Source organism: Numida meleagris, chromosome 1, assembly GCF_002078875.1.
Source record: "Numida meleagris isolate 19003 breed g44 Domestic line chromosome 1, NumMel1.0, whole genome shotgun sequence".
Taxonomy (NCBI): Eukaryota; Metazoa; Chordata; class Aves; order Galliformes; family Numididae; genus Numida; species Numida meleagris.
In genome coordinates, this window is record NC_034409.1 from 135415150 (window position 1) to 135440333 (window position 25184).

Below are 25184 nucleotides of genomic sequence, written 5' to 3' on the forward strand. Positions count from 1 at the left end.
AAATGTCTCTTTTTACAGAGGCGGTTGTTACATTAACAAAAGTATGAAAGAAAGCAACCAAATCCCAGTGAGAGATCAGCTGGATGGTGTAATCCTCAGACCAAATCACCTCCCTGCCATGACATGATGATCCTGAAAGCCATTAACTCATGAACATGCAAACACCTTCCTCATTGTGCAAGGCACAGATACATTCAGTTTCTCCTTTCTCAACTAGCTTCAGCCGTGGCCAGACACTGACCTCCAACATGTTCCACTGAGGCCACACGGTCAAGAGGAGTGCGTACACAAGGGAAGGAGCCATAGGATAACAGCACTCTTAACTCTTAAGACCCAGCAATGGGGTGAGTGCCAGTCTGTTTTTTGTATGATGTCCATAAGCAACTATTGAACCATGATACAAAAATAAAGCACATAGCATGTCTATATAAAGGCGTTCAGCAAGAAGCGCTGAAATTTATTCAAATTTTCATAATTACAATAGAGACCTCCCACTTTGAACCTCTAAATCACAACAGCAGTTAAAAAAAGGAAATGGGTTTTATTAAAGTGCCATGATGTGGAGAAAACCATTGAAATAACGCAAATGAGCTGCAGTGAGAAATGAACGGACAGTCTTATCCGAGCAATGACAGCAATATATAGGTAAATTATGTTACAGAATTTACAAAATAACTTACAAAGATGAAGATAAGCTGAATTTCATGCTGCCATCTCATTGTTAAGTATCAGCCTAAGTATTAGCACAGTATTGTATGGGATAATTAAAAGACCAGAGGATGTCTGTGTTGGAAAAGATGTCTGAAGAAAAACCCTGATCTGCATTTATATTGCAGTATAGAAACCTAAATATGTATGAATTGTAAAGTGACACATTCAGCAGCATGAAGACTATAAATACATCCTTTACATTGATACAGTGTATCTACACATTTACATATCTACACACACACATACATACACAGGCACATGCATGCACATACGTATGTGCATAAATGTGTGGGTATACCTATGTGTTTCAATTTGTACTGACCACAGCCAGCTGCTTTTTGATTGTGTTTGGGTAGGGTTGCTTTTGCAGCTCAGGACCAAGACCATTCTTTAGAGTCTTTCTCCTTCAGTTTCCTAAGCTATGGGCTCTAAAATCTGAATTTCTAGCATAAAGACAGACTTCTGGGTTCAGCCATCAGAGAGAGAGTCTGATAATTAATAGCAGTTCCTACTGACATTGAAAAATTTTGCTCATAAAGTCCACAATACTCTTAAGTAATATTGTATACAAATCAGGTAAAAACCTATCTTCATAAGTAAAAACATTTGAAAGGCATAGAGGAGTGAATACATTTCAAACGTGCACACAGATCTGTACTGTTTGTAAGGAGAAAGTGCAAAGAACAGCAAGGTGAAAATTCCTAACATTGGCTTACATGACACCTTGAAAAATAGCAAGTTTAGCACTAGCTTTCTTTTAAAAAAATTATAATACAGGACAAATCTGACTCAAAGATTTTTTTTCCACCCATGCTCACCTTTATGAAAAATTATGTCATTTTTGCCTATTTGAGTAAATCTGTAACAAACACCAGTGACTAAATTGTCTGGTTTCTAACCCCTTTGGGTATGCCTGAAGATATGCTCTTGGCCCACAGTGAAGTCACCGTAGTTTTCTTTGCCTATATGGGCATGCTAATTGTTAGAGCTGAAGGTAACCATGCAATTAGTTTACTAAGAAATCACCTAGTGAATAAGAACATCTGCGTTTCATTGTGCATCTGTGTAAGGAAGAAGACACTACTAAATTGCCAAACACAGATCTTAGTGAAGGGATTGGTTGTGAGGCCAAAATATCTCAAAAAACAGCTATTCCATTGCACAATTTATCAAAAGGCTGGAAAGGAAAAATGATATTCTCTTCTGATGCTGTTATGGTCTGTAGATTGGTTATTTCTGCATTCATCTCCAGGGTACAGAAGAGTATCCTGAAGACCCAAGAGAAACGGCTCACCAAACTTCCTTCCTTCTTGGAGGTAAGTTCCTTCCTTCCTTCCTACTTGGTGGCTGTAAGAGTCCCATTCACTGCACTGACTGAGGTACATCCAGGGAGAAGGGGCATTTTGGGGAGGAGAAACTGTAAACTCTGATTTATTCTCCTCATATCTATCCTGTACAGTGATTGCTACATTATTAGCTTACAGCAAGGATTTAGCACTGAACACACTGTTTGCTCACATTCAGATTCTGGATGTTATGAAATGATACAGTTCTGCAGAAACCTGATTGTACATCAATGGGAAAATGCGTTTATGCCAACACCTCTGCAGCTTCAAACTTCAGAGGAGAAGCCTCTACAATACCCTATTTCAAATCATTTAGTTTTTATTTACAACTTCACATTCTGTGCACTTTTCACGGGGATCTTCTGTGAGAAACTCTGAAAATCACCAGAGAAAACACTGAAAACCAGCAATTTTGAACAGGTGGCTCAAGATGGCTCTCTGATGGCCATCTTGAGTTTTGGAAGTCGGGCTTAAACTCCAGATTTAGTTTCTGTGGAGGTGGGGTGAAAATACGATGTTAGCCCTTAATGTCCGAGAAGCTGGTGCTGCTGGCATTGCAGCTATCGCTGCAACTTGATGACGTGCTCAAAGTGCTGGAAGCAGTGCCTGATTCTGGGAAAGAAGAGGGAAAAAAAAAAACGAAAGAAATATGGTGGTCGTTTTTCACAACTTTCTCCCATAACAGGAATCTTCAGATAAACAACATTTATAGTAAGTAGCCTACCAGAGCTGCTCAAAGACTGAGCTGATTTTGAATTGCCTATGAGCATCAGCAGATTGTTTGCTGGGATCCAGCCTTCTCTACCAGTGGTCAGATTCTTTACATACCTACAAAACAAAAAAAGAAGTCAAACTGCTTCATTTGCTGCCCATGAAAGCTTTGCCCTCAACATCTGCCTTTCACGCACAGTTCTGCATGTAAAAGTTTCCAAACACAGATTTGCATACCAAAGTCCATCCTCCCCTTCACGAATCAGTTGAACTAGATCTCCACTTCTCACTGCGAATTCTTCAGAAACTCCTTTCTCATAATCAGTCACAACTGTATATTTACCAGGAGTCTAAATGCACAAAGGGAGAAGCACAAACAAATTATTTCTATTGAGTACTTTAAAGTACGGTGCAGCTTTTGTTATGAAAATCAGAGCACTTTTCCCTTCTTTCTCCTTCTTGTGCACGTGCACATTGAAGACGGAGCAAATATGCGTTCTGAGGGGCAGTAAAACTTTGCTGTTCAATTATGTGCAAATTCAGCATGTGAATTCTCACACCCGGAAAAACATTGTTACAAAAATTAAGTAAAACCTCTCCCAAATAAAAGAAAAAAATCCCAAGGAGGTAAAAAAAAAAGAAACTGGAGAACTAGTGACATGATGTAAGTGATAGAGTAGCTGAGCTTGTCATTGGTTGACTATGGCATAAGCAGCCTTGCTGGTCTACACGAAGGCACAGATGCACCTTCCTAAGGTACAATCTCAGGGCTGCTTTAAGAAGTGGGATATTTCCCACTGCCCCAGGAATTTTGCTCAGCTGAGGATTTCAAACCAGACACTTTCCCTCCTATATACTGTCACACTCCACAGTAACGTTTGCTTAGCTCAAAAGGAAAGCATTTCTGGTTACCAGCTTCATCTCATTTCCCGCTCCGCCGCCTCCTCCTTCTTCCTCTGCATCTGATGAATTCAGCGGCTCCTCAGCACTGGACCAGCCATCATTTTCTTCAGATGCATCAAGAGAATGAGATGTTTTAGCCCAACCTTGGTGAACAAACAGCCGACAGTTAAGATTTCAGTAGCATAACACTGAGTGGGAGAAGCGTTCTTCCCCCTGACAATCACTCAAGTGATCAAGGTAACAGGAGGAAATCTTGACAGTTACTACAGCCACTAGGTGAAATTCACAGCTGACAAAAGGTTCCCATGAGGCTAAGTGGATCTCTGGTCATGCACAGCAATGAATTTGGCCCTTAGGATTTACGGAGATGGAAAGAATGCAAATTCCCAACTAGAAAAAGTAGTTCTTTCTGCCTTATACAAACTTGAATGATGGACAGATGCTCCTCCTCTTGGGAGGGCGTAAAGGATGGGAGCGTGTGTGTTTTGTGGGAAGAGGATGACCACACAAGGCTGTCACCCAGAACAACCTAACTGGGTTGGAACAAGGGATGGATGGGCATTTTGATGAGCACTTGCAGCTGTCAAAGAATTCAATAGGAGCTACATGCACTCCGTGCTTTACGTTATGAGCTGCATTGTCAGGTAAGGGTATTCAGGCTGACACAAGGATACGTAACCACGCTGAATTATCTGTGTTAAGTCATTGCACCAAACAACACAAGAACAATCTGCTGCCTGTCACTTATGGCCAAGCATTCCCTTTTCTCTCTGAGGGTGAAGCATTTCATGTATTAATGAGGCTGGATCACACCCAAAGCACACAAAATCCTTTTCCAAATTAAGCTACAGTAAGTTGGACCAGCAGGATGCTTTTCACTGAGGCCAGCAGCTGCTAATACACGTGCTGAGCTTATAATGAAAGAGTCAGAAGAAAAAGAGCAAATAAACAGTTCCAAGTAACATTTTGGTTCAAGCTAAATGCTAACAAGAAAACTCAATGAAAAAGACCAAAAGGGAAAAGAAACTTCCCAGCCTTTAGTTAACTATTAGTTAAGCTGGGAGAGCACCAGCATTTTTCCTTTTTCAGTGCACTTTACATTCACCACCCAGCTGCTCATGCCAGGTGTGTTAAGGCTAAAACAGAGCACTGTCAGAGCGAAGCCAAAGCAATCCAAGAAAGCACACTCAGAGCACACCAAACTGCATGGGTCTTTTACCTCGCTTGCGCTGCTGGATGCCCTGCACAAGACCAGAAGTACTGACCCACTTGGCCCTGTCCAGGGTCAAGAATGACATCTGTGAAGAAACTGAGTAATAAATTCCTGCTGTATTCCATGCAAATTTCTTTGGAAACACACATCCTAGTAGGCTCATGGAATGCAGCTGAAACCTTTTCAGTTGTTTACAAGGTAAAAACAACGTAACATTGGAAAACTTGGTCTCTTAATTGTTCCAAGCTCAGTAACTGCTCTTCCTGGAGCATCACCCTCACCGGTCTGCTCATCTGGAACATTCTGGGGAACAGCTTGTTTTCCTTTTTTTCCCATGTATTGTGCTGACACAAGTACAAGTAGACTTGCCTGATCCTGTCATAGCAGTGCACCTACTCCTCATACAGCTGGCTGTATAACAAGATCAAGCCATGTATAAAAGCTCACCTGATACTGGGGAAAAGAGCTGTCACTAGGGTCACACAGCTAGCTACAGGCTCAGAGTTTATGCACGCTCATTTAATGTATCTGTGGGTATTCCACATGACGTGATTAGGTCAGAGTTCCCTATAAAGACAGGAAATGTAAGGAAATGGCAGAGTCCTAAGAAGAGCAAAGGCTACAGAGAAATGAGCAAGCTTAGGTTTCATGGTGCCTGGAAACCTCAGAAGTCACGAGCTGCTTCTCTTCAGAGACCAGCTCACTGGTTTCTTTATAAAGTAGGATCCATCTCCAGTATACGATTTTGTCACTAATTTATTATCCTTGAGCTCACTGGGATGTAAGCACGTGCGATGCAGCCATGAAAGGAAAGGGGTGGGAAGAATAATGTACTCTGCACCGAGAAGCTGACAGCAGCACCTGGTGCAGTCTCACCCTGAAATGGCTGAGCCCACTGTCTGCTCATCCCCGTTCTAGTCATTGAGGGAGAAGTTAAAAAGTCAGAAAGGTGATCAGAAGGTGCAAGACAGAAAAGAGGAATTACTAAATACACAGTTTCTGCAGGTGTCTGCCCTGGGATTACACTGCAAGCCACACTGCACAAAGTTTCCCCAGCACGGCAGCAAAAACAGCATCATCTCCACAGGTGAGACAAAGATTAATGGTTGTGCAAACCCAGAGGAGAGGAGGAGAGTAGGGCTTGAAACAGCTTAATCTTTAGAATAATATTTTCTAAGAGATGGCCATGGGAAGAGAGCCAGGAAGAGAGGGAGTACTTGCCTTGTACTCTCCAGTTACTTGATCTCAGGGATTTGTTCTGAAGCCTTTGCCAGTAGCCTTACTAGTTAGAAATGGGTCATTTAACTGAAATGCTTTATATTCATTGCTTAGCTGTGAGCTGGGAGGACAGGAGGCTAAATGCTGCTATGGTTCAGTTACAGCATCTGGGTTAACAGGGTGCTGAAAACTGCTTTCTGTCACCCAAAAAAAGATGCAACGAGATTGACTTCAATAATAAATGCCTGCCTAAAATAGAATATGGCAATGTAAATTCCTCAGGGTAGTAATAATCCCCACTCTGACTAGAATAAATGACTTCCTTCCCCTCACCCCCCGCTTTTTAGAAGTTAAATCCTCCCCCTCAAGGAGCACAGTGAGGGGAGGATGCTAAGTGGAAAACCAAGCATCTCATAGCAACTAGGTGCCATAGTTTTGTTAACATCCAGTTTCTGGTTGTTTCTTCTGGTCGAGTACCAGATCTGGAGGCTGGTGGCCCTGCCTGTGGCAGGGGGGCTGGAACTTAATGATCCTTGGGGTCTCTCCTGACCCAAGCCGTTCTATGATTCTATCACTCAGGAAAACATCACTTTCCCACCACTCTTTCCTAAAAACTAAAGTTGCTGTATACTACTTCATTTGATGCCAAAGTAAAACTTTGACAAGTTGTGCTATCAGAAACACCATGTACAGAAGCCAGTGGACCCACACAGAAAAACCCGGCGGATATCAATACTGCTACACACAACAGCATCATGCAGGTATCCCCAGCATCAGGGGTGTATGGATGTTTGCGGAGTATAAGATGTGGTAACACGCTACCTCTTACACCAAAAGGAGTTGGATCACTCACTACTTCGTGCCGTTTAGCTTTTTTGTCAGGACTGGTAGGAGAAGCTGCAGGAGGATGAATAGGCAAGAAAACACAGAAGAGAGATATTAAAGAACTGGAAAAAAAAGAGACAAGGTGGATTGCATGCTAAATACCTTTGAGTTTACACTGGAAAACAAACGGATTTCTGAGATCGTGCTAATTTGAGATACCATTGCTCAATCACAGCAGAAGTTAATTCTTCACATAAAGTTTTCTGAAGATAAACTGAAAATTTGCTTTATGGTGATAGACGATGTCTAATTCATTTCAAGAAGTTTACACATTTTCAAGTGAATACAATTAATTTCAATTTTAGACAAACTTTACCAATTTAAACAATTGCTTTTATATAAATCTAGTGCTACAGCAATACCTGGTCCTGTAAGAAGGATCATTGGCAATGTCTGGCTTTTAGCAGTAGATGATGGAGTTTCTGTCAAGGCAAGCATGGGATATTAGTGCTCGCCTCATTACTACCAGATACACAACCCTAGAGAGTCAGTCTCTCCAGAAAGAACTCAAAGGTAATCAAGTTTTAAAAAGGCATACTGAAAAGATGCTTGAAAAAAAAAATCATGCTCTTGTTCAAGTGTGATCATCTTAGTGCCATTCAGACCATTTGAAGATAGACATTCAAAGCAAAAAGTGAATGTACCCATGCGATTACTTGGCAGGAGGAAGCAAGAGCGATCTCAGATTCATACTGCCTGTTTTAGCAAAAAAAGAAAGATGACAATTTCCAGAAACATAACAAAGCTCCTATTTACTTCTGTATCTAGCCAAACAACCTTGTCACAGACATTTTGCTGAGGTCATGCTTTATTGATAGAAATATTCTATCAAAACCTTGATTCATTCTTGCCAAGTATGGGTACATTTGGGGCAGATCCACTGAAGCTAGAAGCAGGCCAGGCATTTCATCTGAAGGAAGCTTCTGCTAGGTTCCTACAGAATGGAGCCCTATAAACTCTTTCCAATGCCTCAATATTGTGACTGGAAGCATTGGAAACTGCATTCCTTCTCTTGCATCTCCAGCAGCTCTGCTTTTCTGGGCTCATCACCCTCTCCCACACAGCAGAGCCAGTTTCTCTCAAAATCTCCCTATCACAGTCTGTGACTGAGGAACCTAGCCTGAACATAGGAGAACAAGCTAATATACACATTGAAAAAGTATACGTGAGCCTGTTACACTACACATACACAAACACACAAAGTGACACTTCAATTACAGCCTTACATAGATAACATCTAGCTATTTTTTCCCCTCTTTAAATTACCTTTCTGACTTTTGAGGTTAGCAAAGCCCTGCAGCGTAAAGCGCTTTTTTGACAGTACAGAGCATGCTGAGGTAGAGCTAGTGTCATCTACAAAGGAAAAGAAAGAAACAGAAAAGGGAAAAGGCCATGAAAAGGTCGAGGTAAAAAAATCATTCACAGCCCTGCCAGGGAACCAGTGCTTCAGAGTGAGGAAGGACAACTGAAAGTCCGAGGCCAATGGAAGAAGCCAACCGTCCAGTTGTTCTTATTTGTACAGGGATTTGTATTAGTACTAGTCCAGTAAGTTATCTCAGTGACATAAATCAAAATTCAAGATGAAAAAATACTCTTCAAAACGGGTAATGCAGAGAAATTGGTCCATAAGAAGTGAAACCCGAGAAGCCAGGCAACTCTAAGAGAAGACCTACTGCAGTTTAAGACCTCATAACCCACAGTTCCCACCTTCTTGGGGCTATCCCTTCTTTAGGGTGGCTTTGGGCCTGTCCACACAGGGTGGAACACAAACCCCTGAGGCAAGGGCAGATTGGGCTGGCATGTTCACACGGCGCATGCAGCACATTGTGGGTTGGCTGCCTTAAGGCTGCAAGCAGCAAAGTCCTGCTCCTTCAAGTGTAACACTGCATTTGCCTGTACTATCACAGCTACCATGCTGGTGGATCTGCCTGTGCATCTGCAGTGCAAGCATGCTCTTCACACCTAAAGACAACAATATATATGTGCAAACTCACCTTTGCCTTTCTCGGGGTACTTTGGTGCTACTGTGGTGACATAACCTTCTAGACCCGTGAGATCAGCTTTTCTCTCATCCATTTTTTTCACATTTCTGATGTTGTTCCTTGAAGGACTGCTTATTGGAAGAAAATTAAGACAATCAGTGCATCTCCAGAAAATCTGGATCTGAACAAGGGTGACCACCTTGATTCACAGATTGCCTTTGACATACAGATACGTAGGCTGAAAACCATTTCTTAGCTACTACTTAGTTCATAGCTTCCAGCATTGAAGCTATGCACGTTGGTGACTGCACAGAAATACCATGAGCACATATAAAAGAGAAAGGCTTCCATTTTGACTGCAAACATACACTGGCAGTTGGGAGCTACTAAAAAGTCAACTCAGGACAACTTCCACTCAGTCTTAACTACAGACACACATTCCAGGAAAAAGCAAAGAAAAGGTGAAGAAAATAGAACAAAAGGAAAAAGAATGAACTCTGCATCTCAGGAGCTCTTAACATAGGAAACCGACAAAGCATGAGCAGAGATGATATGCTGAATATGCACTTGGATAACTGAAGATATGAGTATATACGTGTATGGGTGAAACTCATACAATACAGGCAAAAAAAAGTGAGTTGCAGAGGTCAGAGAAGGGCAGAACTTTAGAAGAGAGCAAAGGACTGCACTTGTACAGATTGGTAAGGTGACAGATGAAACACGGGAAAATAAAGAAAAGCTTGACTGCAAACTTGAAGGGACAATGAAGGAGTGAATACATCACTCAGTAAGAACACTGGAGGAAAAAGAAATGAGAAATAGAAAAGAATGCACTGTTAAGGACAAAAGGAAAAATGACATGACACTGGAAAAAGAAAAATAAATTAAGTTACGGAAAAGAACAGAGGAAAAAAAGGAGAAGCCTGCTGCACGTAACTCTCTGGGGTATAAAGTATATAGCTGGCTGTTCAACAAACAGAATCACAGTACCACCAGGATTATGGCTGGCATGGAAGATTACTTATCTGCAAAGCCCATGCCACTGCTGCTCAGCTTAACAGTTCTGGAGATGTATGTAAACCCCAAACTTTACACCTTTCTACTAGAAAGAGACCTAAAAACCCTGAAATGTAAGGATCAGTACTGAGGAACAGAAGTAATAAAGACTGCAAAGCCAATGCATTAGCGTACTGGGCTGATGTGACAACTAACTTACCTTGTACAAGACGACGCTGGTAGAGGTAAACTCTGAGTGTGCTCAAGTGTCCTATGCTGACTGGCTTCTGTAATGGAGAGAAAGAACTATTTAACAGATTTGTGTTTTAGTTCTTTCATTCTTACAGTCAAATGCAATGGTGAACAGGTTTTGAGGTTGAAAGAGAAAAGATTAAAATATATCTGTGCGTATATATCCAAAATATTTTACCTCTGCATGCCTGCAGTTGACTAGTCAGCACTTTTCTTATTTCATTTACCCAAGTAGCTTTAACTTCAGGAGTTGGTGCCTATCCAGAAAAAAAAAGATGATCAGGCATCAAGCGTACAAAGAACTAAAAGCCAAAGCACAATGTCAGAGGCATTTTTCAAGAGGAACAGCCAGATCCTCTCTTTAGCCCCTCAGTAAGCATAAACTGAATGATAAAGCTGTGCATGTGCCACAGTCACACCCCTGGCTCCCAAAAATCTGCTGTTCCAGTGAGAACAATAGCAGAGGTGTATGCAATATCTTGCACGGGTATTGTAAAATATGATCAAAAAATAAAGGGAAGAAAAATGCCAGAACAAAATAGATCTTGTTAGGTTTAGATCCCCCCCAAGTTTTTAATTTATTATTATTATTATTAAATTGTTATTAAAGGTGGTTGCATGTTATTACCTGTATGATGTAAACTTCTTCCCTTGCATTATACCAGATTTCAAATTTTTTTGCATCACCTTTGACATTTTCTGTTATTCCAACTGCTGCCATCTGGAAGCAAAAAGGACAGCAGCTGACCTACCAAATTGCAATACAGATAACAACAGAAGGCTAAGAGTATTCTTTATGAAGAGCAAAACCACATTTGGTTTCTCGCTCAAGGAAAATAAAGCACATGATCTGCATGTTGGACTTAAGGCCTTCAATGCATTGTGTCAGCATGGCTGCCTCAGAGGGAAGAAAGGTTTAGGTTCATTAAATTAAGACTGACTCACAAAACATCTCTTAGAATCCAGAGTGACAAATCTTAATCTATTTTACACTACCCACTGTTACATTCTCCAAGTGATTAATGCAATTGCCATCCAGCTGGACTAGTGTGGTTTAGACATTTGCAAAGGAGAATTTACCCCCTGACACCATCACCCATCAACACAAAGTGACACAGACTTGCAGTAACAGCTACATTTACCTGAAAGAGTGAAGTTTACACTGAAAAACTATAATGCAGCAACAATTAAAAAAAAAAGTGTATTACTGCAACTAAGACCTAAGTATCACTACCTTCCTAGACTGCTGAGTGCCTTACATTTAAAGAGTGTTTATAGCTATAAGAAGGTGCCTTCTCATATCCCTCTCCGTTTTCTTCTCTCTTTTTACAGAACAGCACTGCTTTCTCGTGGAGGAACAGGTGTCGCTGCATTGGCTTGAAGCGTGCCAAATCTTTCACCTTTGAGTGACCCTTTTTATGATCAGTCCAGACGTTGAAGGATCCCTGCATTAGAAGCTTACCCAGCTCATTCAGGTTTCCCTAGAACAGAGAAAGTGGTATTTGTAACTACAAAGAGGTAACATCTGACTGAAACACATACTCTGAACAGGTCGTTACAAGTTTTGTCATTCCAAGTAATCTCTCACATCAGTGTTTATTTTGAATTTGGAAAGATATTGAAAATATAGTCAGTGTTTAATAGTCTCTCTCCTATGCTGCTCAGGCAGGATTTTACAGTCAAGAGTAGCAATAGCAAAGTACAGAGATCCACACACAGAAGAAAGGAGGAGGTACAATACATATCTGTTTTTTCAAATGCCTACTGCAAAGCTCCTTACATTTGCTTGCTTGTTTGTTTGCTTTTCACAGAATCACAGAATTGTAGGGGTTTGAAGGAACTTCTAGAGATCATGGAGTCCAACTCCACCTTGCAAAGCAGTCTCCCTACAGCAGGCTGCATGGGTAGGTGTCCAGGCAGGTCTTGAATATCTCCAGAGAAGGAAAATCCACTACCTCCCTGGGCAGCCTGTTCCTGGAAGTTTTAGATGTAGTTTTACACATGGATATAAAGAACCTGAAAGTGATTCTCATTTGGCAGTAGTCTAAACCAGATTGCTCAGGACGATTTGCTGTTTTTAACTTGGTGTCAAGTAGATCAAAGAAAGAAAACTTGAGTAGACACAGCAAAATGTTATTCATAGCAGGAAAACCTCAGAAAAGAAAGATCATCTTTCCACTGTTTTCATTATATAATGCAGTTTAAAGGTGCATTTTGTAAAGCATTCTTCTCATTATTAGTACACAATAGGGAATATGCTATATGTAGGTACCAAAAAAAAATAAGAGTACTGTTACTCACATCATAGCCTGTGATGGCTATCTGGTGCATAGAATCATTAACTGCCTTCAGAATACCCAATATAGAGTTTAATGCCTCCTGGAGGTCTTCAGCACCTTCACAGTTCTTACTGTACTTCAGCATTTCCTGAGCAGGTAAGGAAAGACAACATGCTTAGTTTTGCAAACAGCAGTAATTAGGATTATTTGAATTTTAACACTGAATTTGGCCTACGTTTTTAAAGTTATCCCGTGAAGTTTACACTGCATAATCTAGTGGATTAAGTACTGCCTGTAACTGAGAAGACCCCAAGCTTTACCTCATATCTGCTGCTAATCGGTCACGCATTCTCCTAAACTTCTAATAAGCACAAAACACCCCTCCTAATAACTTTTAATAAGCAAAACCTAATAAATTTACAAGTCTGAGTTAGTGAGCATTTTTCAACACAACTGCTTAAAACAAAACAAAAAAAAAGACCCCAATGCCATCCTTTTTCCCACTCCTTATTTTTAATCACAGTGGCCTCAGTTAAGAACATTTCCTAGAACGCAAGTTGCTTTGAAGACTCTGATTAACCAAGTCTTTCTGGTCACTTTCTCAACTTGGATTTATACACCACTTTGCTAACTTTTAGATTTCTCTCCAGCAGGACGAGAGAAGCAATATTTAAAAGGAAAAAAAAAAGAAAAAAATACAGTTACTGTTTTAGTTTTGTAGCACATACCTTTAGCAATAATTGGTATTTGGTTATTCTTTGAACTGGCTTCAGCAAATAGGAGTCCAAACTGAGCTTGTGATCGAGTTTCCTTTGACATTCCTATAATCCGTGTCAGATTTTGTCAGTACACGAATATATTTTGTTATTCATACTTGAGATAAATTAACAATTTAATCAAAAAATAAAAACAAGTATTTCAGGGAATCAAGTAAGCATACCTGAAAGAATACGGAATCTGAAAATTGCCTCCACAAACTTTCAGATCGAGGTTTGTTTTGACAGTATTTCTCATAAATCTGGAAATCTTCCATCTGAAATAGGGGAGAAGAGTAGAAATAATTTATTGTTTTTTTAATAGACAAAGTTCTTAAGAATTTTTTCAGTCAGCAGGTCTAAAAGACAATTCCTTACTGCATCCCTAACAAAAAACAATTTTTCAAAACCACTAATTTGTAACAGCGAATCATTTTGTACATGGAACGTATGAATGAAAAGTTCCTGTTAATTTTGACTTCAACTGAACATTAAGTACCGTATGAAGAAGCATATATATATTATACTTACAAATTGCAAATTACGTTTACAAATGCATTTATGCCACCATATGAAACATATGGGGTCTTTTAATTAAATTCAATTAATGCTAGAACATGATTCCCTCTGCACAACTTATTCAAAAACCTTTGCCCTTCTTTCTTTACACATTTGCATTTTGTGAATGTGTTTGTCACTGGAAGTGGACCAACTAGGGTAGGCTTGGGTAGGAAGGGACCTCACAGCCCACCCAGCCCCAACCCCTGCCATGGGCAGGGCTGCCCCCCACCAGCTCAGGCTGCCCAGGGCCCCATCCAACCTGGCCTTGAGCGCCTCCAGCGATGGGGCACCACAGCTTCTCTGGGCAGCCTGTGCCAGTGCCTCACCACCCTCTGAGTAAAGAATTTCTGCCTAACATCTGACCTAAATCTCCCTTCTTTTAGTTTAAAGCCATTCCTCCTTGGCCTATCCCTATCAAACTGTGTAAAAAGTTGGTTTCCCTCCTGATTATAAGCTCCCCTCACGTACTGGAAAGAACTCCTATTTAGTCTTCGATATACTACAAGAGAGACTCATTGTTAAATAAATCTCAATTTAAATGTTATATTCTTTCATAGCTTTCTGCTTTCACAATAAAAAAATATTTTCTAGTAAGGTAAGATCCTCAAGTAAAATAATCAGTAATAGTAATGTCAGATGATCCAATGCATGATGCTTCTTCATGTTTTCCTAACTGCAACCTAAATAAAGCAATTTTCTTTCAAAGCACTAGTAGCTCTTCCTATTAAAATTAATTACACCCCACAGTGGATAATATCCCCAGTTCTCTCATCTGCTCAAAACAAAGGGGAGCTAGTGGCAATTACTGCACAAAGATTACTCTCAGCTGTAACTGTCTTAGAAGAGCTTATGAATGAATTGGCAGCTAAAGGTGACACATACCTGATCCAGAAAGCACCGTCCTACCAGTTCTGGGTATTCTACATAATTTTCTAGTTCTCTCAAGAATATTCTATAAGGAAGAACATTTTCTTAGAGCACATGTCAAAGAAAGTTGTAAACATTCGCATTCTTGCAATTCATTGTCTAAACTTACAGAAATAGAGCTGCAATTCTGTATTATGGAATTAGACAAAACAGTCCTAGATTATGTATTTAAAAAGGGATGGCAAAATAAACACTTTCTGATAATTTTTTTTAAGCTTACTGTTGCTACAGTAGAAACCAAACATAAGACTAGGGTGGGGGTGGGGCAGGGGGAGCAAAATGTTTTTGTTTCCCTGACTTATGTGTTCAGGAACAGGATTTGTAAAATTTAGCATTTGTTTTTTTTTTCCTTCCAAAAGCTATCAAAGAACACAAGGCAAATAATTTTTAAAAAGTGTCAAAACCTGAAGTCTAGCTTTTCCTGAATAAGAAACGGCTACTTAATGTGTTTACTTTGTCTTTAAAATACTTTCTAACTATTTAGATATTACCATGTGAAGAAATGTCTCTCTAGCAGCAATAAGATCATCCAAGTATAAAATTAAATAGCCTCAATCACATGCATGAGCATTGAAAATTTGTGGTTTAGGATAATAATTTACTTTCCATAGAGAGTTTAAAAAAAAAAGAAACTGACAAAGCAAAAAAAACTTTGCTTTAATTAGCTTGTAATCAGATCGTAATACTTTTCTTCAAGATGATGCAAAATTTTACCAGTGTTCTGGAACTTTTCAGTAAAGTTTCTTCTCCAATTCAATATCAATTTTGACTTGATAGACAGCTAGGAGAGACTCAGTGAGGACCTTTTAGCAATATTCCATTCAAGTATTACTTTTCTATCTGAAGGCAAATCCAAACCTGTTATGAAAATGATAAATTTCTTCCATATTTCCAAACAAAATATCCTTCTTGTTTTGGAGTTCTGGTGAAATGAGGTGAGCCATTAAAGGGTTGTCCATCTCTGCAGCATACCCCTGGAAAACAGAAGAGGGCACACTGATTATCTCCCTTTACTTGTAGTAATTATTTCTCTTTGATAGGGCAGTTTGCCTCAGCAGGCTGATAAACAGAGAAAAGAAAGAGTTCAGCATTAATTGTGAAATAAATCTACAAAATCTGTTCTTCCGTCAGTCCAGTAAGATGCACCTAAGGTCCTCAAAATACACATGAATGATTACTGCAATTTTTAGTTAAGCAAGGACAAAACAGTTTGCAATCATTTCCACCAAAGATGATGTATTCCCATATTGCTCAGACACTACAGTTTGTAGTTTGTATTAGACTTTCCATATCTGAGTTTAAAGCCACAATTCCAGTACATACGCAAACCTTCACGCCGGTTTTAGCTATTATGATGAGGAAGCAGGAGGACTACAGCTATTTCTAAATGAAACAGAAATCATTAAGCTGCATATCCTATTTTTAAGGTATATTCATTTAATTTGTCACCAGAAGTCATTACCTTTATATGTTACATGGAAGATGTCAGAATCTAAGGTCACATTCCCTTATACACGCATTTGGCACAAAAAAGGAAAAGGAGGCACACACATGGCTTTTAGCCCAAGCGTGTTCCTCTCATGTATCCTAAGGTTACTAATCTGTAATTAAGAAATATCTCAGAACAAGAAATTTTTTAAAAGTATCCATCTTAGTATAATACAAAGCAAGTGTGAAAGAATGGTTTCATTTGATGTCAGCTAATGGTACCTGCATTAGTCTTAGTTAAGAGGAAAGAAAGAAGTAATAGTTTGAGAAGTCCAAAAGTATAACCTTTAAAAAGATAAAAATCATTCATTGCTTTATTTGCATTATTCGTTGATTCATTGCATAAAATGGAGTACAGAAGATAAACAGGAAGAAAAACTGTGGCCACCAAGCAGTTTAGATTCAGAGAAGTGATGTAGGAATAGACTACTACATTTCCACTTGAAGTAAAGTGGATGTTGGACATCGTGACAAAGACAGCATTGGCCTCAGAAAGAGGCAATAACCCAGCTGGGATAAAAACAAAACTCATGGAGCTCAATACTCTGGAATTCTGAAAGAACAAAACCACAAAATACATACACTGACAAAAAGCTGTGAGAAATTTTTCACTTCAGACTGACATAGTACTTATTTTTCAACTGTAAGGTAAAAAAATTTCATGTTTTATTACCTGTGCAGTATTGTATCTTAAGAAAGGAGAAGGAAAGCTATCCATGCCGCAGTGGGCATCAGTAATAATATACAAGGCTTTGTTTAATCTTCTATTTGAAAGCTGTTCTAAAAGCATAGAAATAAATAGAAAAAGGAGTAGAACACCATTTCCAATAATGGGCTAGACCAGTATTTTTTCCCAATAAAAATTTTTGGATTTCACAGACTAAAGTAGTTTTTCTTTCATTAATGACGCTCATTCTATCAGGCTCCCTTAAAAACAGCGTCTGGAGTTTCCTAGTAATTGATCTTGTAAGCTACCTTTAATTTTACATTGGAATCCTTTGCTGAGAGAAAATGCATGACAAAAAAAATGCAACATAAAAGGAGACATTGTCCATACAAGACCATCACATTATTTTACAGGAAAATTGGAAAGATTAATAGAATTGGAGGAACAAAAGAATTGGGGAAAGAGACATAACTATCGATTATTAATAAGAATTACTCAAAAGCTGGAAGACTGCCATTGAAACATACATCAACAAGGATCTGATCCAGAATTACTGTTGGCAGTTCTCATTGCCCAGATTAAAGAGTGATGAATCCCAAACTGCACAGAGGTAGAGAGAAGTGTGATTGGCATGGTCAGAGTGTGGAGAGTCTACAAAGTGGTGGAAAATAAAGAGAGCTTGACTTTGCAAGACAAAAGGTTGCACTATACGTAAAAGAAGAAAAATACCAAAGGAATAGAAAGATGCTGTACCTCCAGTAGTAGCAGGAAGGACCAAAAATCCTAAAGACGTTTGAAACTTTATTTTAACAGCATTGTACAGAGAGCATTACATACAAAAGCAAAGAATAAAGCAATCCTTAAGGCCCACTCCAGACTTACACTGCTTTATTACCATACATCAGACACAACTGCCCTATTGTTGGCACTTCCTAACACTTGGACAAAATCCAGGACAGGAACACTATTGGAAGGTGACCACAAAGTAGGCAAAAGCAAGGTCAGAGTTCATACAGTACTACTCTTACTTGAAGATATGTACCCAGAAATTATTGCTCCCAGTCCATAAAATAAGACATCTGCTATTGAAGAACCTACAATTGGCATGGACACCAGGAGTATCCAATTAAGTACCCAACTGGCTCAGTTCCGATTCACCCTGATTAAAGAAGGATGTGATTAACAGATTTGCTCCTCTGATACAAGCTTCTCTCAAAGCAAATTCACATTCAAGCGTGATGTACAATCTTCCTGGAACTGACCAAGACTCTGGAATGAAATTCTAAGGAATGAATGATCATTACAAATCTCACCGCGTTCTATCAAAATAGTTAGGCATATCTTACTTTCTTCCCAATTTATATTTACTAATATAAACTCCTAGGTGCATGAGTATTTTTTTTTTTAAATGCACATTCTTGCCTCTGTGAAAATACGATGAGAGCAGGGAGATGTAGAAATCATGCTGCTTGACAAGAAAAGGATAAGCATCATAGAGATAAGGAAAGCATAAAAATACCCATGAAATGGAACAGAAATAGATTCAGGTCAGAGTGAAATTTAATCTTTACCTCAAGAACACAGAGAAGTTCTTCCACGTATGCTCGTTCAGTTTCAATAAGTTCATTCATTACATGCCTGTAAACAAAGAATGATCATTGAGGAAAGAAGGCCTATTCACTTATACGAAGTATTAAGGCAATGTTAATTTCATATGTTTCTACTTCAACAGGAAATTGTTCTTTTATTTTCTGAAGTAAAATGTGATTTTCATAGATACTTCTGCCAACAGTTTGTATATCCACACTGAGAAGCAAGCATTTTTAAGACATTTTGAAGTTGAAAATGTGTTTAAATAGGAGAGGGAAAGAGAAAAGCGAAATCTGGAATTTCAAGCATCATAGGAGCTGAATTGAAGCAGTGAACAGTTTTTAATCATAGTATAAATAAAATCTGATTTTGTTGCATTTGCAAGTATTACAGGAGCTGAAGTTAGAGGTGCAAAGGTTTCAAGTTACAATGGTCATTTTAAATTTGAGGCATTTACGGTAACTTAAAGTCACAGTGCCTCTTTTTAAGGTTAGTTTTCCTTAGTAATTAAGCAAGCACGCTTGTTTCTCCCCCTATCCTTTGTGATTTAGGATGATTTCGCACACAGTTATAATAGTGAAAATACAGCAAGAATATCCAGTTTTCAGTTAGAAATGCAAGTTCTTCTGTACCACTTGCAGGTGGTATAAGGGATGCTATTTAGTTTTAATACAGAAAAGTTCTTAAGATTGGTCGAAACAGGGTCTAAAGAGAGTCAAATGATAATAAAATTGTCCTCTGAAGCACGGACACCAAAGTCTCTGACAGATTTACAGGAGGCTTATTCCTCAAAACTGTATTGTCTCCAAAATGAAAATATGTAATTATCCTCCCATAGCATTATCTTGCTGTAGCAAAGCTAGACTCGGATACTATACAAACTTTAAGTAATTCTGCAGACAGACTGAAATATCTTCCTCCATGTACAAAGCATTGAAGCATACTTGTCTTATCAAATCCTTAGCCAAACTCAGACTTTACTGGAACCAAATCAGAGAAAGAACATTTGTTGTTTATCAAAATATACTTACTGCCGTAACACAGCTAGGTTTTCTTCATCATCCATTGTAGATCCTCCTCTGCTTTGATGGAGTTCACTCATTTCACTCTAAAGAAGGAAACAGAGAAGCAAAAAATTATCACAGCATAACAGATAGAGGTGGAAAAAAGCACTTTAACACATGGAGCTTTGCACTCATGTTTATTTGCATGAGTTTTCACAGGAAAGGCTGCACTCCATTAAGAATGAAGTCATTTTGCAGAAACTCAGTGAAAAAAATCCAAGTCAACCTGAATATCTCGAAGCATGCATGAGCATTTAGATATGGGGAGTTCACTGTCAAAGGTCAGCTTAGAAAAGACGGTGGCTCAAGATCCCTCTGCAGTAAGATAACATCACAGCATCAGCATAATCTTGGAGGCAACGCTGGCCTTAGTCTACTTTCCAAGCCAAAAATCAGGTACTGTGCTAACTTTCTGGTAACTTACTAACTTGGTAGAAGTTCACTTTTACAAATTTTATTGTCATGTCTGAGCTAATTCAAGCTTTTGCTTAAAAAAAAAAAAAAGATGTTCTCCTTTCAGTTCCCCCCCAAATTAACCCTTTTCTCCAATCATTGTCCCTACTGGTCATACAGTCTTGTCCCTCTCCTTGCGTCATCTCTTGACTCTTGCTGAACCTTTACTGAGTTAATTCAACTTTCTAACTCAGTGGGAAACTATTTGTTTCTGCTGCTGTCGTCAGGTTATTTTCCTTGCTGGAGGCGGAGCAGGAAGACCTTCCCCACTAGGGAATGGCAACCCATTAGGTCAGGTGAAGCTTTCTTTGAGCCAATGACAACTACCTTTTCACTTTTGCTAGTTTTAAGAGTAGCCAATTACTACTGGCAAATAATAAACGTTTCCTGTTCATAGATTTTACATTTTGCTGCCCCTAACATTTTTCCTAATATAGGCAACTATTTACTTAACCTTCTCTCATACTGAGCTCTGTGACAAAGCAGTCTTTATTTAAACTAGAGTTACTTTGATACGGGCAATATCAGCACATATTCAGTGAAATAGCCTCATTCTTCTTGAAGTCGTTGAATATTCCATTGTCTTATGACTTTCTCAAGCAGTGCGTACATGAAAAACACAGAAAAGAATGTTACCTTTCCTCTTCTGTAGTTTACTTTCCGAAGCACACCGCTTTCTGTGTTGGATACACAATCTCTTTGAAGACCTAAGCATATAAACCAGAATCAAACAGCAGTTAGAACTTGAGCAGATCTAGCACAGATGTTTGTGCAACCACAAATTACAGCTGAAAGTTTCAAGCTTCTCAACACAGTGTAAAAAATAACTCTAGTACTTTTACTTACCTGGAGAGGTACAAGGAGATTTTACAAAGGCTTCAGGTCTAGGTGCAACTGGCTGAACAGGACGCATTTGCTTAGCTGCCAGTTTTTTAAGACTTACTTGTCTCTTTTGAAACATTTCTTCCATGCTCTCTTGCTTCTGAAAAACCTTTTGTACATGCTCCTACCATTGCCACATGAAGAAAAATAAAAATCAATGTCAGAGACCTATCAACAAGCTATACTTCTATTTGTGGTGCATTGATTTGCAATGGCTATTGCTTTCGTAACACATAAAAATATGACAACTCTTCACTCTTAACAAAGCATGATTTACAGTTATTTAGCATGCTTAAGGTTGGAACATATTGTCACAAAACATTTTTAGTGATTTCTGTAGAAACCAATGGGGTTCAAGTTTTGAGTTAAAAAAAGTAAAAACTGAAAAGTTTTCTTGAAGCGTTTAATAGTTCTGTTACAAGAAGACACCAGCAAGAAGGAAAAGGGATGTATTTTTCAAATTCTGTTTTGTAACTACTTTTTTCTAGTTGTGCAAATATCAAGGAAACTCATGTTTTTATTATTAAAAAAGATATTTCAAGGACTTGAAAGATTGTAGATTTATTAAAAAAACAATGTTACTATCTGAAGAATTTAAGTTGTTATTAATTGGTTCTGGATCCCTTGATGCCTATCCAAAGATACAACATGACAAGGCAATCTGTCAGCTTTCCAGTAAGTACCTGCTCTGATATATGGCATGAAGTCACCTAGGATGATTAGCTTTATGCAAGACAGCAATTCTAAAATTAAAATATAGATGCATACATACACGAATAACTATAGTACCTTTAGGTCCTCATTGAGGATGTGCGCGTATTCTCTGTAAATTTTATTCAACTCCTTAATTTTATTGCCTGCACCAGTGTCTAGGAATTTCTCAATCTCCTGTAATGCTGATTCTGCACCATCCTGAGACTGACACTTATCTACAGGCTGTGAAGCCAGAAGATAAATTCCTTCATCACACCACTTCATAGACTAGAAACAAAGAAAAGAACAGGTTCAGAATGCACTGATGTTAACATCAAACACTAAGGTCTAACACATTTCATCCTTCTATTTGTGATGAATTCAGCTATTCAAGGACAAAACTTTCAGCATACCCAGGTATTTTTTATCTGCTGTTACAATGGGTAATGGGAGGTTTTAGCACACAAGACAGGAAACAAAACTACTCCATAGAAAATTTACCTTTTCCAGTAAGCCATGCAGTTCTAGAGATTTATTAAGAACATTCCTCCTCCGTTCCATCTCAGTAGTGAAGGCATCACAGAGATGATGAAGTTCACTGCATTTTGGAATAATGGAGTCCACAGCATAGTGATTACTCTGAATAAAAGCGTCACCCTCTGAAGCTAGCATTCTGGCTTTTGCTACAGTTTCCTAAGAAAGCAAGCATTGATTCAGGTATATCTTTCCTCGAGTCAACATCAGTTAAAAAAAGAGAACTTAAACTATTTTGGTTTTGCTCAGTAAAAACACATAGATTGACATAGAATACATAGCTGTCTTAGTTAACAAATCAAAGTGATTTCCTATCCTTCCAGATGCCTAAAAACTTTTATGCCTCCTGCTTTATTGTATCAGATACTTCAGAAATATGAATGAGTTTAACCACACTGCCCCTGTGAAGGAAGAACTTTTAGTCCTCGTGTACCTTAGTTATTCAGCACTGTGTTTGTGTATACAAAGATGCAATTTGGAGTACAGAAGTGATCTGAACTGAAATTAAAAATTATTCCAGCACCTCAGCCTCAAGAGCAATAGTCTCACTTATATGAAATGTAGATCTTCATATGTTAATTATGTTTTTCTTTTACATTTCAGAGAATATTTTTGTTGAACGTGTTTTACCATATTGTACACCCAATACAGGGCCTTCTGATTTTTGACTTTAAAGTGGTAAGTGGTTTCATAGGAATGGAAGTACCCCCCCCGATCATTAAGTGCAGAACATGGCTACATTGGCATTTCATCAAATTCTTCCATGAACCAATTATACTGCCTTTATGATTAGTCATTCTGCTCTTTATTAAGGGTTGCCTAAGCAATTGTCCTCTTCAATGGTTATAAACTTTAAAATAATGTGCAGAACTAACTTGGAATAGACACCTAGTTCTGCCCCTCTGTTAGCTTAAGCTCTGGTCACACAATATTTCAATAACTAAACACCATTTCTCTCTCTATAAACACATGCTTACACTAAAAATATAGAGAACTACGGAGTTCTTACACATGATTTTTCTTCAAAGTTGGCAAGATCTTTCAAAATGTGCTCCACATGTGAGCAGCTGTTTCCCACATCTGTGAAAGCAGACAGTCTCTCGGACACAATATCCAAAGCTGCTTTAACCTGAAATGAGACACACGTATGTATCAATGAGGATGACTGTGCATCTGGAGCTGCAAATAGCTGATAGCCAGTATTCCCACTCTGGTGACTCACATCACGGGGTTACTGAGGCAAAGACACAAATCTACCTTTACCCCACAACTAAAAACAAAAACAAAGCAAAGGCAGTGAAGCAATCTTGTTCACTGAGCATTATGTTTCCTTGTACTGGAAAAAAAAAATCTACGACGAGTTTATCTTGCTTTTACCAGATGTCAACAGTACAATCTGATATTAACATAAGAGAGCACAATGTGACGGTGAGGTCCTCACTGCACCAATTGGTACAGAGAAAAACATATACACACGCTTGCCATATGGTTTTTGAATGTTGATCCTGGGGAGACACAGGGACCCTATTCTGAGATCAGCTACACCAGAGTAATGTGTCTGTAGTTGCAACGAAGCACATGTGTTAAACTAACATGAGATCAGAAACTGGCTGTAAAAATTCTAGCTCAGCCTCCACCCAGCTTCTAACGTTGTCGTTGCAACTTCCCACCCACAGTGCTGGAGGCTGCTTTATACAATTTCAGCCAGAAAGTTTAGGTAAGTCTTGGTTCCGTAAAAGGGCCTATTGGCAAGATGAAAGCATTGCAGCCAGCACATTATGCTTCTGTGGTGGAGAATAGATTTCAAAGGAGTTTTCAAATGCTTATACACTGCTGGGCCTGTGGAAAAAAAATAACATTGCAGAAGAGAAGCTATTATGTCTCTACAGGCAAGTACTCAAGGTAGTAAAGATAGCAAGATGTCAGGTAAGGACACATCAAAGAAAAAAAACTGGAGAAAGCTTTCAAGTACACACACAAGAGCTGTGAAAACAAGAGGGCAAGTATTTGCTTCTGAATCACTTCTACATTACCAAATATTGACTGCCACCAAGAAGTTCTCACCTCTCTAAAATTCTGTTCAAAATTCCGAAGGTGCAGACACTGCTCAAGTTTTTGCTGGTGCTTAATCCAAAACTCATCAAAGGCAGACTCTGTTTCATGTAACTGAGCCAAAAGCCTTATATAACAAACAAACAACAACAAAAAAACAAAATGTAAGAATGGGGGTTGCAACCTTCAAGGACAATATACCTTTCCACACTGAACAAAAAGTCTCCTCAAAGCATTATTTTCCAGAAAAAAATATTGAACTGGATACAGGAAACTTTTGTGAGTATTGCATGGATTTTTTTTTCTAGAATAACGGATGTAAAACTGGAATCCAACACAAACATTAAATTCTGAGAAACTGTGAAGCACTGATTTGAATGTAGCTGCTGGAAATACTGCTTCTTATGACCTGGGGACATAGGGCTTGCAAACAGAAACATACAAGTGCACATGGGCTAAGACTCTGAAGAGCCCCAAGCTTTGAGACATAAAGAAAAAAAAAGATGCAATAAATTTGTACTGCTGTGACCAGCCAGCTGCCCTTACATTTCATTCCTTGGAGCAAGGTTCATAAAAAACTGAAGGTCATTGCTCTTCTTCTGAGCAGAGAGACTGCTATAATATCATAGACAAGCGTACAGCAGTACTGAAATGGAAAGAACCTACTTCAATTGTAATTCTAGCAAAATTCCTCAAGACTTTACTTTTTAACCTTTCTTCTATTAGTGTTTTTAACATTGTGGTATCCTACGGACTACACAACATGCTTTGTTGTGTTTAGACTACATCCAGAAAAGGCTGTAGGGCAGAATTTTAAATAACTGTTGTCTTTAATAGAACAGAAACGAACCCTGGATTTTCAAGTTAAACCCAATTAGAAAAAAAAGGCAGACAAACAGTTTAATGAAACTTCTGTCAGATATTGTATCAAGTGGAACATTTTGGGTAAATTAGCAACCCCCACCTCCACCCTGATTATCCTTCAGATAGCTAATAGCAGCAATGACTCCAAAGAATTGACT

The 25184-nt window shown here is 38.8% G+C and overlaps 1 protein-coding gene across 12 annotated transcripts in view; it reads right to left on the minus strand.

Annotated features, from left to right (window-relative positions):
- MCF2L (MCF.2 cell line derived transforming sequence like) overlaps positions 423-25184 on the minus strand; it is a 150460-nt gene continuing 125698 nt past the window's right edge. For 7 of the 12 annotated variants that reach the window (XM_021415002.1, XM_021414911.1, XM_021414945.1 and 4 more), the window contains 24 exons: positions 24175-24289; positions 23120-23239; positions 22078-22269; positions 21673-21864; positions 20848-21007; positions 20638-20708; positions 19516-19592; positions 18466-18532; positions 15598-15713; positions 14695-14764; positions 13437-13529; positions 13225-13317; positions 12519-12644; positions 11477-11698; positions 10846-10938; positions 10396-10474; positions 10186-10252; positions 8982-9100; positions 7350-7409; positions 6925-6999; positions 3681-3814; positions 3006-3118; positions 2782-2885; positions 423-2669 (listed from right to left, as the gene is read on the minus strand). In XM_021415002.1, coding sequence (XP_021270677.1) covers positions 2575-2669; positions 2782-2885; positions 3006-3118; positions 3681-3814; positions 6925-6999; positions 7350-7409; positions 8982-9100; positions 10186-10252; positions 10396-10474; positions 10846-10938; positions 11477-11698; positions 12519-12644; positions 13225-13317; positions 13437-13529; positions 14695-14764; positions 15598-15713; positions 18466-18532; positions 19516-19592; positions 20638-20708; positions 20848-21007; positions 21673-21864; positions 22078-22269; positions 23120-23239; positions 24175-24289 — 2653 coding nt within the window. In that variant the 3' untranslated portion in view covers positions 423-2574. The remainder of the gene's footprint in view (positions 2670-2781; positions 2886-3005; positions 3119-3680; positions 3815-6924; positions 7000-7349; positions 7410-8981; positions 9101-10185; positions 10253-10395; positions 10475-10845; positions 10939-11476; positions 11699-12518; positions 12645-13224; positions 13318-13436; positions 13530-14694; positions 14765-15597; positions 15714-18465; positions 18533-19515; positions 19593-20637; positions 20709-20847; positions 21008-21672; positions 21865-22077; positions 22270-23119; positions 23240-24174; positions 24290-25184) is intronic. The other 5 variants (XM_021414964.1, XM_021414994.1, XM_021414935.1 and 2 more) reach the window with 4 other exon arrangements.